General features: G+C 46.9%; 1 protein-coding gene across 3 annotated transcripts in view; it reads right to left on the bottom strand.

The window, feature by feature from the left end:
* GOSR1 (golgi SNAP receptor complex member 1) overlaps window positions 1–11,693 on the bottom strand; it is a 46,885-nt gene extending 35,192 nt beyond the window's left edge. Inside the window, exons 1-5 of one of the 3 annotated variants that reach the window (XM_083480133.1) lie at window positions 11,464–11,693; window positions 7,939–8,053; window positions 6,650–6,737; window positions 4,442–4,549; window positions 1,699–1,790 (exon numbers count right to left, since the gene is read on the bottom strand). In XM_083480133.1, the coding sequence (XP_083336259.1) occupies window positions 1,699–1,790; window positions 4,442–4,549; window positions 6,650–6,737; window positions 7,939–8,053; window positions 11,464–11,500 (440 nt within the window). In that variant the 5' untranslated portion in view covers window positions 11,501–11,693. Of the gene's footprint in view, window positions 1–1,698; window positions 1,791–4,441; window positions 4,550–6,649; window positions 6,738–7,932; window positions 8,054–11,463 lie in introns of all 3 variants that reach the window. The other 2 variants (XM_083480132.1, XM_083480134.1) reach the window with 2 other exon arrangements.
* Between the last annotated feature and the right edge of the window lie 4,732 nt (window positions 11,694–16,425).

The raw sequence follows: 16,425 nt of genomic DNA on the forward strand, positions 1-16,425 counted from the left end.
TTCACTTACCCTGTCCCACTGCCCAGATCACAGAAGAATATTCCTACGTTATGAATGGTCCATGTCGCCATTAAGAAAAAGAGGTGGGAATAGGCCAGTATAAATGTGGACTGTCCCTGGATCAAGGGACTTTTCTTCTTTAAGTTCACAAAGCTCTTACCTCGCTCAAGGTTCTCATCTGAACTAGTCAGATCTTTAAGTGGTAATCAATCACAGTCAGTCCATCATTTGAAAAATAGGACAAAATGGCAACTAGGCATTCTGTTTTGGTGGCTGTAATCTTGGTTCAAGGAGCCATTTGGTGCCTGGTTTATATATCTCAGGGATGCGGGTGGCGCTGTGGGTTAAACCGCAGAGCCTAGGACTTGCTGATCAGAAGGTTGGCGGTTCAAATCCCTGTGACGGGGTGAGCTCCCATTGCTTGGTCCCTGCTCCTGCCAACCTAGCCGTTCAAAAGCACATCAAAGTGCAAGTAGCTAAATGGGTACCGCTCCAGTGGGAAGGTAAACGGTGTTTCCGTGCGCTTCTCTGGTTTGCCAGACGCAGTTTAGTCATGTTGGCCACATGACCCGGAAGTTGTACGCCAGCTCCCTTGGCCAATAAAGCGAGATGAGTGCCGCAACCCCAGAGTCGTCTGCGACTGGACCTAATGGTCAGGAGTTCCTTTACCTTTACATATCTCAGTTTCTAACAGTGTCTGCAGGCCCCAAGCCCCAGCAGAACAGAATGTTGGCTGTGCCACCAAGTTTCCTGGGAGTGAATCAACAGGCAGGGTCAGCCTTGCTGCTCCTTCCACCATTTGGGCAATTCAAATTGTAGCCCCTGTGAAAAAGCCAGCTGCCAATCGCAGCAACATAGTGCTACTTTTGCTGTTCGGGAGGGCAAAAGGCTATTCTGTGGTTCTCAGCAGACAGAAGGCAGCCACAGGCTGAGCTCAGTTCAGAACAGTAGTGGCCTCCAGGAAAGTAAATATTTGCTGGTGGGAAAACACAAGCAGGGAGTGGCTCCTTGCGTGAAGCAAAGATCCGATTCTCCCTGTTGGCAAATCCTGCACAGCTTTGGGGAAGCAAAAGAGAAATTCCCAGGGCATATTTTTCTTGGGAATGAGGCAAACTATCTTTTCCATGCTCTGTCAGCCTAGGTTTTATTGGAACAGAAAATTTTGCTTCGTCTCTCCCCCTGCTCCTCTTTGGTGTCTCTTACAAAGAGCGGAGATCTGCCTTGCCTTTGAAAGCTAACTCTGTAACACCAGACTTCTTCAATCTTGCCACCCCAGACGTTGCTGGACTACAACTCCCATTGTCCCTGATCATTAGGCTAAGCTGGCTGGGTGTGATGGGAGTCCAGTGGCCCCCCAGGCCTTTTTATTAGGCCCTTGGGACTCCCCCTAGGCCTTGCCCTCGCTGGCCCTGCTTTGCATCCTCCATCCTGTGTCCTTGAATTCCGATCATGCCTCTCTGCTGACTTGGGAGAGGGGGGGGTGTAGAAACGAACCTTCACTGTCCCAGTCACTTTCTCCTCTGGCTCTGTCCACCAGTGGCCTGTGGTCATCAAGAGGCTGCCCAAAAGGCAATGTGGCCCTCAGGCTGAAAAGCATTCTCTACCCTTGGGCTCTGGGTCACCAAGAATGCCTTTCTGCCCTGGTGGAACTCGGGTGAAGGCCACGCTCCCTAACGACTGCAGAGAGCGCTAACTTACTCGATATCCTTCCGCACCGAACCCATGAGATTCTCTCTTTCCCGCACTGCCAGGAAGTTGGTTTTGGTTTTGTGGAATTCGTGTGTGTAGTCCTGTAACAAGAGCAAAAGATTTCAAGCATGTTAGACTTTGAGAAGTGCGGTTCTTCCTCTAAGGATGAAGCTCAAAACGTTACAAATCTTCCGAGAGCCTTTCCCAAGCCACTGACCTCCTCCACATGTTCTGAACTACAACTCCCAGCAGGCCCTGCAAACGGTGTTCAGGGATAAAGAGGGCTGGAGTCCAATAGCACCTGAAGGGTGCCAGCTTGGGGACGACTGTCCTATAGTATGTATGTACCAAGTGTAAAACTAAGGCTCACACAGAAACAGGTCTACCAAGGACTCTGGCTCAGTAGATGCCTACTCTAGCCTAACAGTTGCAGCTGCAACCCATTTAAGAACAGGATCAGAGTCACATTTATTTTCTAGCAGATGTTCGGAACTTCATACATGACACGGTGGCCTTGTTCACACACAACAGTAAACAGTAGCTAACTGTGTACTGCGAATGCACCAATCTTGACCAATTCGCTCCTCCCAACTAGCTCAAAGAACAAGCAAAACTATACAAGGAGAGACACTCGCTCTGGAAGACCAGCTCTATAGTCTTGAGGTGTGCCTAGTCCCCAGGGTGTTGGTGAATGTCCAAGCGTCCTCTAGAGCAGTGTTTTTCAACCTTTCTTGGGCAAAGGCACACTTGTTTCATGAAAAAAAATCACGAGGCACACCACCATTAGAAAATGTTAAAAAATTTAACTCTGTGCCTATATTGACTATATATAAAGTAATTCTCTTGAATAGGAATCAAATAAACACAAAGAAAGTATTTTATAATTACTTTATTATGAAATAGTAAGTAAACAGAAATATGAAAAATTATAAAATACTTTATTCAGCGCGCAACCTGGGCCTGTTTGGCTGAACACAAAGCTGATATTCTGGCTGGAATCGAAGAAAGACACACACGTAGCTCTTCGTCAACAGCTCTCAGTCTCTCTCTGTATTTAGTTTTTATAGCGATCATGCTTGAAAAGCTCATCTAACACAGATATGTAGTGGAAAATGGGAGCAATGTCAAAATAGCTTTGTTTGCCAGAAGGGGGAACTCCTTGGCAGTATCCAACCAAAAACTGTCCAAAGGTAGATCAGCAAATCTTAGCTTGAAACCACGATTTTGTCTCAGTTCAGTTAGTTCCTCCTGCTAAGTCGTGTCCTTTCCACCAACTGATGCTGAGCTATAAGGGTCCCTAACCCAGTCAAGGCATTCAGTGGAGACTGAAGAGAAATAAAATGACAACTTCTCCTGTCCTCCTGGTGACTCGAGTCGCGACGTCTTCTCTCCGCTGCTGCGCACACTGTGCTCGGGTGGGAAGGAAGTCGGAAGATGATGTCCTACTGTGATAGGTCCAGGCTGGAGTCTGGACCAATCACAGCCCGGACATCAGGAAAGTGGAGGGTGTCCCCCTGAGGAGCGCCAATCGGCGCCCCTGCTGGCCGAGGGTGGGGTCAAAAACCCCACCCCATACCCAGGACACAGTCCGGGGCCCGCCTAGTGGGCGAAAATTTGAAATTTTTTTATTAAAAAAAAAATCTTTCGAATTTTTCCATTTTTCCCACACCAGGCAACATCTCGCGGCACACTAGTGTGCCGCGGAACAGTGGTTGAAAAACACTGCTCTAGAGCATGGAGCACCTATTTCTGGCTGCTGCTGGTTTGTTCCCAGACAGGTCCAGCTTGCCCACTGCACTTCATGCTCCAATAATGTCCCACCCTATGCTGCCCTTGAAGACAGCTTGGAAGCTGCAGCTAATGCAAGATGCAGCTGTGAGAATTCCATTAGGCTTCTCACCTAGGGACCATGGAAACACTGCTTCTGAAGCATTTGCACCCGAAGCCAATTAGCTACCCAATTCAAGGTCTTGGTTTTGATGTATAAAAGCCCTGTGAGGCTTGGGACCCACTTATCCAAGAGACTGCCTCTCCATGTATAAGAAACGGGGAACTGGTCATCATCCCTGACCACTGGCTACTCTTAAGACATACAGGGCTGTATCCAACGTTCTCTGTCCGCTAGTGCAAAGGGTCTTGTGTTAGAGGACAGATGAGTTTTAACGTTGTGGAATGGAGGAGGCAATGAAACAGTTCTGCCAGCAGAAACTCATTGCACGATACATTGTGCAACTTACTTCACAGCAAGGTTGCCAGCTTCTGCGTTCCTTAACTTACCACCTCACTGGATACAACCTGCAGGCTTTACAAAACATACGTTTTTTAAAAATACTTGACTACTGTGTATTTACTTCTGCAGTTGTAACACCCTACCTTACAGGGATAGAGCATGTATAAATGATCAAACTAACGAATGTAAAACAAATCCATAGTCAATGTTTGGTGTTGGTTGAAAGGTCAAGGTTTGTTCGAAGTGAAACAGAACAAGATTCCTGGTTCAGTTGTAATGCTCTACCTTTAAAGCACATTCCTCTCCCATCCAAGAATTCTGGGAACTATAGTTCCCCCTGCACTATAATAATTTATTTCTACCCCGCCCATCTGGCTGTACTTCCCCAGCCACTCTGGGCGGCTTCCAGCAAAAGATTAAAAATACATTAAAACATCAGTCATTAAAAACTTCCCTAAACAGGCTGAAAGAGCCACCGAGTCTGGCAAACACCAGAGCGTCACCCCCAGAGCTTCTTCCTACCTGCAAGATGTCTCTGTGCCGCTGCAAGGTGTGCATCAGAGCCGCGTTGAGGGATGGGACTCCGGCGCTGTTGGTGTACTCGGCCATTTTGTCATTTATCCCCGTGAGCTGCGAGAAGGAAAAAGGGAGCACACAGGTTGGACAGGACACAGGTTCTTCACAGGAAAGTTAAGAGCATGCATTTGGAAAGGGAAACCACTGCTTTTTGGAGCACACAGCAGCTGTTTTAACAAAGAGCAAGGCTGGCAGAAATCCTGGTGGCAGGTGTGGAAGGCATTCTGAAACAAACGTACAGGCTTTCCGAAACAAATGCTCAACAGTTCCATAATCTGTGTTTTGGGCCAGTGCTGTTCTGGGACTTCAGAACATTACAAGAGCCTTGATGAATCAGGCCAATCCAGCACCCTCTCCTTGCAGTGGCCAACCAAATGCGCCAGTGAGAAGCCCAACAGCACCATTATCCCCATCTGCAGTTCCCAGGAACTGGAAGGCATACAGAGATATAGGGCTCCAATGGTGGAGTCAGTACAGTTTGATGCAATTTGTGCACAAACAACTCAGACCACCGTCTTTTGAGGATTTCCATACTACTCTTTAGAATATGTATCTGAGGGCTGTCTATGGTAAGAAACTATCAGCAGTAAAATAAGCAGCAACAATGTCAAAGTGCTTCAAAAATGACAAAGTGTGAAATCAGACAAAGGGATCAGTGTTTAGAATTTAAAAAAAGGTATTGTTACCCAGCCTTGCACTGCAACTCTTGTGTGGGTGAAATACGCTGGCATTTTTCAGGCCTTCCCCTTTGGATTGAGCTTGTAAAGAGCAAAACCCATGACTGAAAAGCAACCAGACAGTTCTGGTGGAGGCAAAGAGGCCATTCCAAGATCCTCCGGGTAGTTTAAATTGGGGTGGATGGAAAGAATGTCGGGATCTACTGGAATATCTCTGGATGGATGTGCAGCAGTAGTAGATTCCTTTGTTTGTTTGCCTTCACCAGACTATCCCAAACCAAAAAAAGGTTTAACAGTATGAAACTAACACAAGACACCGTCAATGGACGTTTACTCAAATAAAATATAACGTAAGTAATCTTAAAATGCTGCCAGTAGTAGATAGGTAGCCGTGTTGGTCTGCCATAGTCAAAATAAAAAAAATTCCTTCCAGTAGCACCTTAAAGACCAACTAAGTTAGTTCTTGGTATGAGCTTTCGTGTGCATGCACACTTCTTCAGATACACAGAGTGTATCTGAAGAAGTGTGCATGCACACGAAAGCTCATACCAAGAACTAACTTAGTTGGTCTTTAAGGTGCTACTGGAAGGAATTTTTTTTTATTTTAAAATGCTGCGTTACCCTGGCAGATCACAACATGCCTCTTTAAAAAGGGAGAAAAAGCTTCCTCTCTTAACAAAGATTAAATGAAAAGGAGATGAAATAAAATGAGTTTGCACAAATCTAAATTAAATTATGTAAAACTGCAATTTGATACGCATTGAGGGTTCCTGTTATTAGCAATGAGATAATTATATTATCATTCACTAACAGTGATTTTCTTATTTTTGTGCCTTATGTAAAACCAAAATGAATAAAAAGCATAAAACTAACATAAAATACCTAAAATTGTCCCAAGTATTGCTCTCCAAGATGGTATATAAAGGAAAATATATAACATGTGTGACTTGCAATAGGTTGGCAAGGGTTTCTGGCTCCTGACTGTTTAACAGCAGCAGCAACAACTTTAAAAGGGACTTTTCTTACCGCCTAAGAAATTAGGCTTCTGGGATTTCTGATAATTTACAGTCACCTAGCTGTAGATAAATACTTATATATAATCAGGTCATTCCAGAAGATGCTCATGGAATGAGGAGAGAACTGGCTGGGCCCCTGGACCATCAATCTGCATCTGACTTCAGTCCTAATTTTATCACTAATTTCTTAGCAGTTAAGAAATTCCCTAATGTCTGCGTCACAGCAGTAGAGTACAACTAAAAAAAGGGGGGTGGGGTGGATAAGGGAATTGAAGCGGAAAAGCCATCCATTCCAGGCAGGAGATGACTTTTTTGCTCGTGGGAGAAAACACACTTTAAGGAAACAGAGCCACCACTTTCTGCACCGTTGTTTTTTAAGCTGCTCCAGCAGCAACTTGTGTCAAAAACCTCGAAGGTCACAACAGAGGCCTGGGAATTTAACTGGCTGAAATCCCACTCACCTTCCCCAAGAGCTGCTCGATTTCCACAGCCATCGTTTCGAACATTCGGTCTTGGCTCGATCCATTCAGAAGAGGGGTTGTGTCGGAGCTGAGTGATGAGAAAGACAGACAGACACCCCTCTGTAAATATTATGGCAGAGTAAAAAGGTGCACCTAATTGTCACAAAATGTCATGGGCGACCCTGCAACCCAGAAGGCCCTGTTAACGCTGGGGAAACCAATGGGCCACAGGCAAATGCCCAAGAATCCCAGGTGCTGATGCCAGCCTCTGTGGTTCTCACCTGCAGAGAGGGAGGAAAAACAGTTGCACATGTGCTCTCCTGGACCTTAAAGGCACAGGAGGGAAAGCGCTGTTGCCAGGCTCTTCAGCTTGTTCCTTTAAACTGCCACGATGCTGAGCTGTGGCTTCCTGCTATCATGGACTGACTGGATGCAGAGTAGTGCTGGGAGGCACCAGCCGGGGAACCCTCAAAGGAACAAGGCTCAGAGCCCAGGGATTGGTGGTGGGAGGACAGTGAGTGGTCAGAGGGAGGAGGAGCAGAATGGGAGGAGGAGGTGACAGAAGCTGAATAGGCAACAGGGTTTAATGAGCAGGAACAGGCTGGGGAAGAAGACAGTCCAGAATCAGAGGCAGAAGGGGAAGCTGGAGAGGAGTGGAGGAGGGCTGTTGAAGCAGCCAGGGAGTCTCTCCCTACTGCTGTGACCAGTTCCCCTCCCTGCTGGTCTTCCAGAACACACAGAGGAATTAAGAGAGCACAGCAAAGGGAGACAAGATGAAGGAGCTTTAGGTTGCAGGGGAAGGAGTCTTAGGGAGCAGTGGGGCAAGACCTACTGGGAAGAGCTGCTGTGACCACTAGGCCTGCACCGTTTTGGTTCCTTTGAATAAAGAGTCCGCTTCACTGACACCAGGTGTTTTATTGCTCTTGACTCTGGCTCCTGACATCTATTCTGCAAAGTGCAGCTCTGATGAGCTACCCCAGATGCTATGGTTTCAGGACAGGCCAGCAGCAGCTAGGAGAAGCAGTGGGAAGAACCTGGAAGCAGAACGTCCCTCTTTGCCTGGCCCCTCAAAGCCTCTCCCTAGAAGTAGCCTCATTAGGTAGTGTAAAAGCAATTAGGAATTGTGGGTGGGGCACAAGCACAACCCCTAAACTGTGTCCGGTAAGCCACAAGGCAGGAGTCTTGAGTAATGAAGCTCAAAAAGAATAAAGACAGGTCTAAAACAAAAACTATTTTGAAATGGTAAAAATGTCAAAAACAAAAGAAAAGTAGGACAGTAGTACCTATACCTGTCGCGCCTTCCCTCTCGGGAGCTGCTGTGGCTGTAGCTGGTGCAGAGCTTGCTGAAGGAGACCAGCTTGAGGTCCAGCTCATTCTCCAGCTGCCGGGCTTGCTTCCTCAGATCTGCACCAACAAGAGAAAGGGGGGGAGTGAGCCTTTCCTGCCCCCACACACCCCTACATACACATCCACACCCCTACAGACCTACACACACCCTTTGCTGCTCCTAAGCCCTCAAGGGCAAAAAGGAAGGGGCTTCATTCAGCTCTGTTTCCGAAAATGGATATGAATTTCAACAGTGTAATGAGATGCAATGTTTCTAATGTGATCTGTCACGGATCAGCAAAATGGAAAGCATTCAGCTTTGGAAATGTTAACAGTGTACAGGCTGAAGAGAACAGAAAATGTGTGCTTCTACTACTGATTAAATGATTGCATTTAGATCCCGTATTTTTTCCAGGGTGCTCAAGGTAGCATAAATGATTTTCCTGCTGCTCATTTAATTTCCACAGCAACCATGTGAGGTCAGTTAGGCTGAGAGGCACTGACCGGCCCAAGGTCGCCTAGGGAACTCCATGACCGAGTGACGATTCAAACCCTGGACTCTTGAGTACTCTGTGACACCCCACTGGCTCTCTCACTGCATCACCCTAGTGAGGTGGGAAACCTGTTGCTCTCCAGATACTGAACATGGGAAGCTGCTGTACCCTGAGTCACACCATAGGTCCCTCTAGCTTCAGCCCTGCCTACACTAACTGACAGTTAGCTCTCTGTGGTTTTAGGCAGGAGGCAATTCCCAGACCTAGGTGGAGATGCTGGGGATTGAAACTGAGGGTTTCTGCCGTGCAGCTATGGCCCTTTTTATTTTATTTTTGAGAAAAACAGGCTATGCAGCATTATAATAAGTAAATAAAAACTGGGGTCACAGAATCATAGCGTTGGAAGGGACAACGAGGATCGTCTAGTTCAACCTTTGCCTAACATGGGGCTTGAACCCACAACCCTGAGATTAAGGATCTTGTGATCTACTAACTGAGCTATCCCTCGGGTGGCAGTTGCTAGGGGCAGAACACCAAAGAGGAGTGCCTGCTTATGAACCTCCTGGAAACAAATGTACTCTCATGAAGGAAAACAGTGCATAAAAGCTCCACGTTTAAAATAAAACTGGCTTCAAAATCCACAGGAAAACAAGGTATTTCAGATAACCTTCAGTCTAATCCACTAAGCCATAAAAAGATAGTGTCTATCAGTGCAACTCAGATGGCAGGGTCCCTCTTAGCACCAATTACTGGGAGGTGGGAGAAAGCGAGAAGTAGGGTGCCAGGGGCATGTAAATGCTTTTGAACCATTTGCCTCCCTGCAGGCACCTTTCAGGTTTCGACCTATAAAGCCCTGTGTGTCTCACCGCAGGGACTGCTACCCCCATGAGCCAACCCAATCCCTGCATTCAGCATCCAAGGCCTCTCTCCATGTGCCCCCCTCCAAGGACGCTGTGCAGGGCAGTGACACGAGCTTGGGCCTTTTCAGTGATGCCTCCCTGCTTATGGAATGCTCAAAAGCATACCAGTGCAAGTGGATAAATAGGTACCGCTGCAGTGGGAGGACAAACAGCATTTCCATGCACTCTGGCACTCATCACAGTGTCCTATGCAGAAGAAGCGGTTTAGCCATGCTGGCAACATGACCTGGAAAAGCTGTCTACGCCTGCAGACAATCGCTGGCTCCCTCAGCCTGAAAGCAGAGATGAGCATTGCATACCACAGTCGAATCTGACTGGGTTTAACTGTCTTTACCTTACCTGATTTCCCCAAGGAGGTACAACTGGCGCCATCACTAGCTACATTAAGGCACCAGGCAAATGCTTTTTTCTTTACCCAGGTCTTTGACTCTTAATTTGGGGTTTTTTAGATATTTGTGGCCTCTTTTCAGGGGGTGGGATGCACCAGACCCACCTTTTATACATATGAATGGGTTTTTAGGTTTCTATTTTGCTTTGGTTTTGAACTGTTTTGTAAGTCGCTTTAAGTCACTTTTTGTAACAAAAAGAAAGCAAATAACTGCAACAAACAAGCAAAATGTATCATGAAAATACTATATAAACGCCACAAATAAATAAATGGGTGGTATTCAACTAAGTTTTATTCAGAGCTGTTGTTGGCGTTTGTCCGTTTCAAGAGACAATTTGAGTGCCCTCTTGGGGTGAAGTGAAGACCGCTGCATCGAAGTGACCTCCCCAAAGTCCAGTGTGTATGGAGGTGCTGGGTTGCCCAGACAACAATATCCCCTCTCAGCCTCGCTGATGTGGTCCAAAGGAAAGCAGAACAAGATGTTTGGCACCAGCTTAGCTGCAGGAGTTGCTGGAAGGAGGCGTACAAGGCGCCATGCAACTGTCTCAAGGACTCCACTCCAGATTTGTGTAGGGTTTAGTCGTGAGCATTTTCTTCTCCCAAATATATCCCACAAGGCAGCGGAGGCTTAGGATTAGAGTTTTCCTTCTCCTACATGGGCTACCTTCCCAGGTTGACAAGCCCCATCTGCCCCTCACTTTCCTCTGCAGCATGTGCAGAAAATGCCTTCCTGACTGTTGAATTCACTATTGGTATCATCCAATCAACCTGCTGGGCCTGTCTTTGCACGCAATGGAAGTCCCTAACTCACCAAGGTTCTGAGAGACCCATCGGCTACCCTCCCTTGGTTTAGCCAGTCAGTCAAAGCCATTCTTGGGGTGCGACCACTGTTGCGTGCTGACAGCTTCCCGGAGCCACAGGTGAGAGCCGAGTGCAGGGTGGGGACCAAAGCTGGACAAACCACCCCAGGATGAGCATGATGTGTCCCCCACCCGAGATACGACCCCCTCCCCTAACACCCCATAACCTATTCAGAGCAGACCCAGTGAAATGAACAGATGACCCAACGGACAAAGCCCCCGAGCGTCACAGAAATTCTCCCCTCCTGCCGTTTCCAGCAGTTAACCCTTAGCTGTGGCAAGCAAACAGAGCCTCCTTGCACAGGAGCAGTGTACCACTGAGCACTTTTCATGTGTGTGTGTGTGAGAGAGAGAGAGAGAGACAGACAGACAGACAGACAGACAGACAGAGACCCATTATGTCTTGTTTGTGGGTCTCCCATTTGCTGGCCCTGGTTGGAAACAAGGCCCCTGATGCTCTGCGTTGGGCCCCACACCTCACCACGCCCCCCCACTCCATTTCCCCAGCCCTCCTCCGGAAATGAGGCCCAATAGAACCAAAGCGCCCCCTTCCCCCCGCCTCAGCCCCCTCCCCTTCTTGTGCTTGGCCCCCTCCCCCCTGGACACTTGGGGGGAGCCCTCGCCCTCCCCAGTCGCAGAATATGAGGCCTTCCAGGACCAAGGCGCCGCCTCCCCTCCCTTGACAACCCCAATGGCCCCCTCTCCATTTTGCTGCCCCTCACCCGGCGCCTCCTTCCCCCTCCCAGCTGAGCTCCCCCTCCCCCTCCCCCACCCCTCACTCTTCCTCCCCTGCTGCCCCACCCTCCCCCCGTCCCGCCCTACTCACCCTCCCAGTAGTTGCTGCTGCCCCCCGCCGCCGCCATCTTTGTTGTCCAACGTCAGCCCTCGGCGGCCTAGGCCGGCGGCGCGCTGGGCTACAGAGGCGGCGCAGGCCAGAGCGCCTTTCCCGCTCGGCGTTTCCGGGTCATAGAGATGGGGAAGGACAGCAAGGGCTGTTGCAAGAAACCGTAGGCCGGGAAAGGAGGGCGATGAGGTGGAACCATAGAGATGGCGAGGAGCGGCGGTGGAGTGGGGATTCCTAGAGCGCCAGCCGCGGCAGCGCCACTCGGCGGCTCCCGGCGGTAATAGCCACCCGCACCCCGCAGGGCGGACTTTGGGCTTTCGGTTCTCTGCCCCGCCCAGGTTACCATCTGAAACTCGGTCCTGCGAGGGTGGAAGAGGGCGGGCGGAAAGACAAGTTAATATACCGTGCGAACCTCGTTATGCCTTTGTATAATTTTAATTCAGGTGTAATCTGATTTTTCTTTTAAAAAAAACAAAACCATGGGTTTTATCGTATGGCTTTATGTACTATTGTTAAACCGCTTTGGTATTAAATAAATAGCCGTCGAATGAATGAATGAATTTATTTCTATCTGATACGGAACGGAAGGGGGGGGCTCCTTTCCCCCTTCCTTCTAGGAACATCCGAGGCCCCGCTTATTCCTATGGCCCCGCTTTAGCCAATCACAGCCATGCATTCGTCCTGCAGAAGCATGGATCCGAAACCAGGGACCTCCTGTTACAATGTATCCATTCTGTTTCTGCTTTTGCCCTATAGTACAGAATGGGTTTGAAATCATTGAAATCTTTAGAAATTGATATAAAATCAACCGTAACTCCGATTTCTTCGCTCTCAGTGTCATTCAACTCAGTTCCCCGTGGACTCCATGATGCTATCCCTACTTCCATAATCCCTGAAGCGGCAGGTCACGTACGCAGGAACTTCTTAATTCGCCAAACCTTCCCTCTAGGCAATATTAGGTGGCAGACGATGCATATCTCTGACCCATTGTCTTGCCACCACCGGTACTCAATAAATGTGTATCTATGTATATTTCCCGCTCCGCATATCCCCCCTCCCTCATCCGAAAATGCTAATTAATGTAATCCCACCTTTTCATAATGTATTCATGACGTGTAAAGTATATTCATGATGTAACTTGTGAAACCCAACCTTCCCATAATGTATTCGTGACGTTTCATGCACTGTATTCTGGGATATGGAGGAAAATTTCAAAAGTTCATGTCACCCCTTTCTCTGGGTTCAATCTCGCCTTGAACCTGTTGCGCAATAAACTTGGATCTTCTGCAGTTTGCTCCTGCGTCCGGCTGAGCTCATTTTCTTCCGCAGGGACCCACGGACTTAGTCCGATGAGCTGGGTGGCAGAGTAACACTGCACCCAGATTTTTCCGTAACAGTTGGCGCCGCAACGTGGGGCTTGCGGTTCTCCCAAGCTGCTGACTGGGGGCCCCGAAATCTTCAGCCGGCTCCGGGCCATTTTGCCTGGGAAGATCCTTTTGGACCCCCAGCCATCTTCTGGGCGGTAATCGAAAGCCCTAGGAGTTCAGCCGGGGAGCAAAAGAGGGATCCAGCCGGCTTATTCATCGATCCCGGGATCATCATAGAAGACGCGTGAGTATAAGGAAAAAGGAAAATCCAGTGCACTGGTGGGAAGGGGGTGGAATCTCCTGGCAACTGAATTCTCTGCCCTCCTCTCTATCGCTCCTTCTTGCCTTTCTCTTGGTCCGGTTAGTGAGAGAGACCGGGGACCGCTGCTCAACCCGAAAGGGGGGTTCTGAGCTCTATCTCTTTTCCTTAAAATCTCCAGCCAGCCGCACCAATTGGGAGCCCGAAAGTAAGACAGAGAGACCCGACTTGAAAGACAGCCGACTCTCTGCAACGGACATCCCAGTTGAAAGCAAGGGGTTGGAGCTCTCTTTCCGAACTTCTCTAGCGCCCGGCAAGGGGGCGGGAAGTGGTCTTGCTTTCTATCCCAATCCCAGCCGCACTGGTCGGTAACACGTGTATCGTGCGTGAGCCCGCTTCCAAAAGCAAGGGGGATTTTCAGTTCGAAATTCTATCCAGGGATCACCCGATCTGGCACCGCATGGCGCGGGCGTCCAGTAGGGCCCCTTTTCCTGAGATGTGACGATAGGTAGGAGGTTGCCAGGAGGGATAGCCCATGAGGAATTGGGCAGGACCGGCAGAGTGGAAAGAGACCCCAGGTTATAGGAAATAAGGAAATAGGAAATAAGGAAATAGGAAAGGGAACGCAAGGAACCGGATAGCTAGAGCTCTCTAAAACCCACTAAGGAAGTTGCCAGGCAACTAGAAGCCCCTTCTCCTCTTTACTATACGTCCCTGTACTAAGCATACCAAACCCCTAGACATACCAATCCTAATCAACCCCTCTCTTTCCCCCTTCTCTATCCCAGACACCCCCCCCCCAAAAAAAGCAAAAAGCAAAAAAAGCAACAACAGCAACGCATGCATCTATAAAGGGGTACCCAGTCAACCAAGCGTTATGAGCCCTACCAGTTTGATTAACTGGTGGTGTGTTTGAAGAGGCAAGGAGGCTCATAAAACCATGTGGGACCTTCCTACTAATTTCACTTAATGAAGCCAGAGGTAGTGGCCCAACTCCTTGCAATAACCAACTAAAGGATGAGAATATATCTGTTTATATGTTACATGTTGTCTGTTATGTGTGTTGTCTGTTAATACATATATGAGAATATGTATGTTTACATGTTGTCTGTTATGTGTGTTGTCTGTTCCTTCTGTCTCTGGCAGACTGCTTTTCTTAAGTGTGCATAGTTTAAACTGCAAGCTTGCTTCAAAATTTAAATCTAAGGAAGCCATGCTGGATCTTAGCAGTCCTAAATAAGACAAGATGAGAATGAAGTGTGCAAATGTTTACCCCACCTCTTGCTTTGCCCCAACTTTTGAGATTGTGAGTCTACAGTCTTATTTTGGAAGGTGATGATAACCTAATGTTTCTGCTGCAAAAGCCTAGTTGAGCACAACTGCTCGCTCAAGCTAAAATACAGTGTATGTATTTCATTAAGCGTATGCCTATAAAAGTATGGTGTTCATTCTAAGAAAAAATATTTGAGTCCAGTTTCAACTTTGATTTGGTTGGACAGAAGAGTTATTGTAAGGCTCCTGATATCAGTCTCTATAAGACTTCATGGCCTCTTTTGTTAGAAAATGCCCCCCCCTCCCCCTTGTTTCACTCTGCCTCTTTCAGTTGGTTTCTCCCTTCTTACTTCTGTGCTAGGTAAATTTACTCCCGAGTAAGCTTCCTTTAAAGGAAACTGCAAAGAGGGGAGGGGGCAACACTTGTGTATTCCCTTTAAAAAAATCAAATCTAGGGCTGCTTTAACTGTGCTTTATAAGAGATCCTCTCAGGAGTATAGATGTTTCCTTTCCCAGCTGTAAATCTGTACTTAAATGTGTATGCCTCTTTGGTAGTACAAATCTTGCTGTGAAATCTTGCTGTGAACCCTATATTTTGGAGGGTTGGACTAGATGACCCCAGGGTCCCTTTCAACTCTCCCAATTTGTGGCTGTGTGGAAGACCATGTGTCTGCAAGCATTGGAGGGTAATTCTTAAATTCTGGTGTGGTAATGGAGTTGAAATTCAGCCTAGCTTTGCTCTTTAGTTTTAAAAGGTGAGAGGTGAAGCCCAACTGGTAATACCAAGCATTTGAGTGATTACAGTGTTTATCATTTTGTCTACTATTTAAAAATCAGACTTAAAAGTCTACTCAAAGTTTAAGCACATACAAATGAATAATCAAGTAGAATTAGCCTTGACCATTCCTGTAAATAAAGGGCAGGAAATAATAATAATATTAATAATAATAATAATATTTTTTTGTCTGCAAATGGTAAGGCTGAAATGGCTGAGAAGTTTAAAAAAAAAAAAATCCTATGAATTCTAACTCTGGCCATTTTTACTCATAAATAAGAGAGCGGTTGATTGTTCCGCGAATGGCCAGAGGGATATTAGCCCTTTCCTGTACATAAAGGAAGCAGTCTCAGTTTGCTTGGGCTGAAATTGCTAGCTTTGGTGAATACTTAAATTGCTGAGTTTCTTTTTTTTTGTTTAAAATCAAACCCTGTTTTCAAAATCTACTCCTTACCCTTCCTTTCCCTTATTCAAATGGTAATTTAGCCAAAGGATGCAACATTTTCAATAGTATAAAAGGTTTGCTGAGACATGAACTCTGCACATGCACAGAGGCTAGATCAGCTAAAGAAGAGAGAGAGGAAGGGGGGAACTGTAAGGGGGGAGAGGAGGTTTCTTCCAAAAAAAAAAAGAAAGAAAAGAAAACTTGGAACCATTGAGGAACCATTGAGGGAAATCACCCTTAATCTGTCTTTGCTCCAGGGGCTACAAGACAAAAGGCTAAAAAAAACAAAAACAAAAAAACAAACAAAAAAAACCACAATAGAAAAAAAACACCAAAAAAAACTAGCCCATCGAAAGTCAAGAGCTTTCCAGGTTCCAAATCTTAACATGCCAAATTCTTTTCACAGGTAAATATCAAAGCATTCCCCCCCTCAATGGGAATTTTAGGAACAGCATTTCCTGACAAGCTTCTCACATGAAATAATTTTCCCTTTTGAGTGGGGGGAGCTTTCCCTTTTAACAGGATATGTGAACCCCGATAACAAAGTGTTTGTCCCTTTTTCCTCCCACAGCAACTTTCTTTCTGTTCTGTGAAACAAGTCTGAATCCCTGCTATATTAGTAACTCCAATCTCTTTGTGGCCTTGACACTTTTTTTTTTAACTTACAAATAATCTGTTTTCATTTATTTAATCCGTTTCTCCATGATGTCTATGAAGTTAATCGAAGCACAACCAAACATTGTTTGTGGAATGGTACTTGTTTACCTTCGGCCTGAGCATCTCTTATTAATTCTGTCATTTTGGCTAGTGCAAGGTACTTACACAA

Source organism: Podarcis liolepis, assembly GCF_965112155.1.
Source record: "Podarcis liolepis genome assembly, chromosome: 16".
NCBI classification, from domain to species: Eukaryota; Metazoa; Chordata; class Lepidosauria; order Squamata; family Lacertidae; genus Podarcis; species Podarcis liolepis.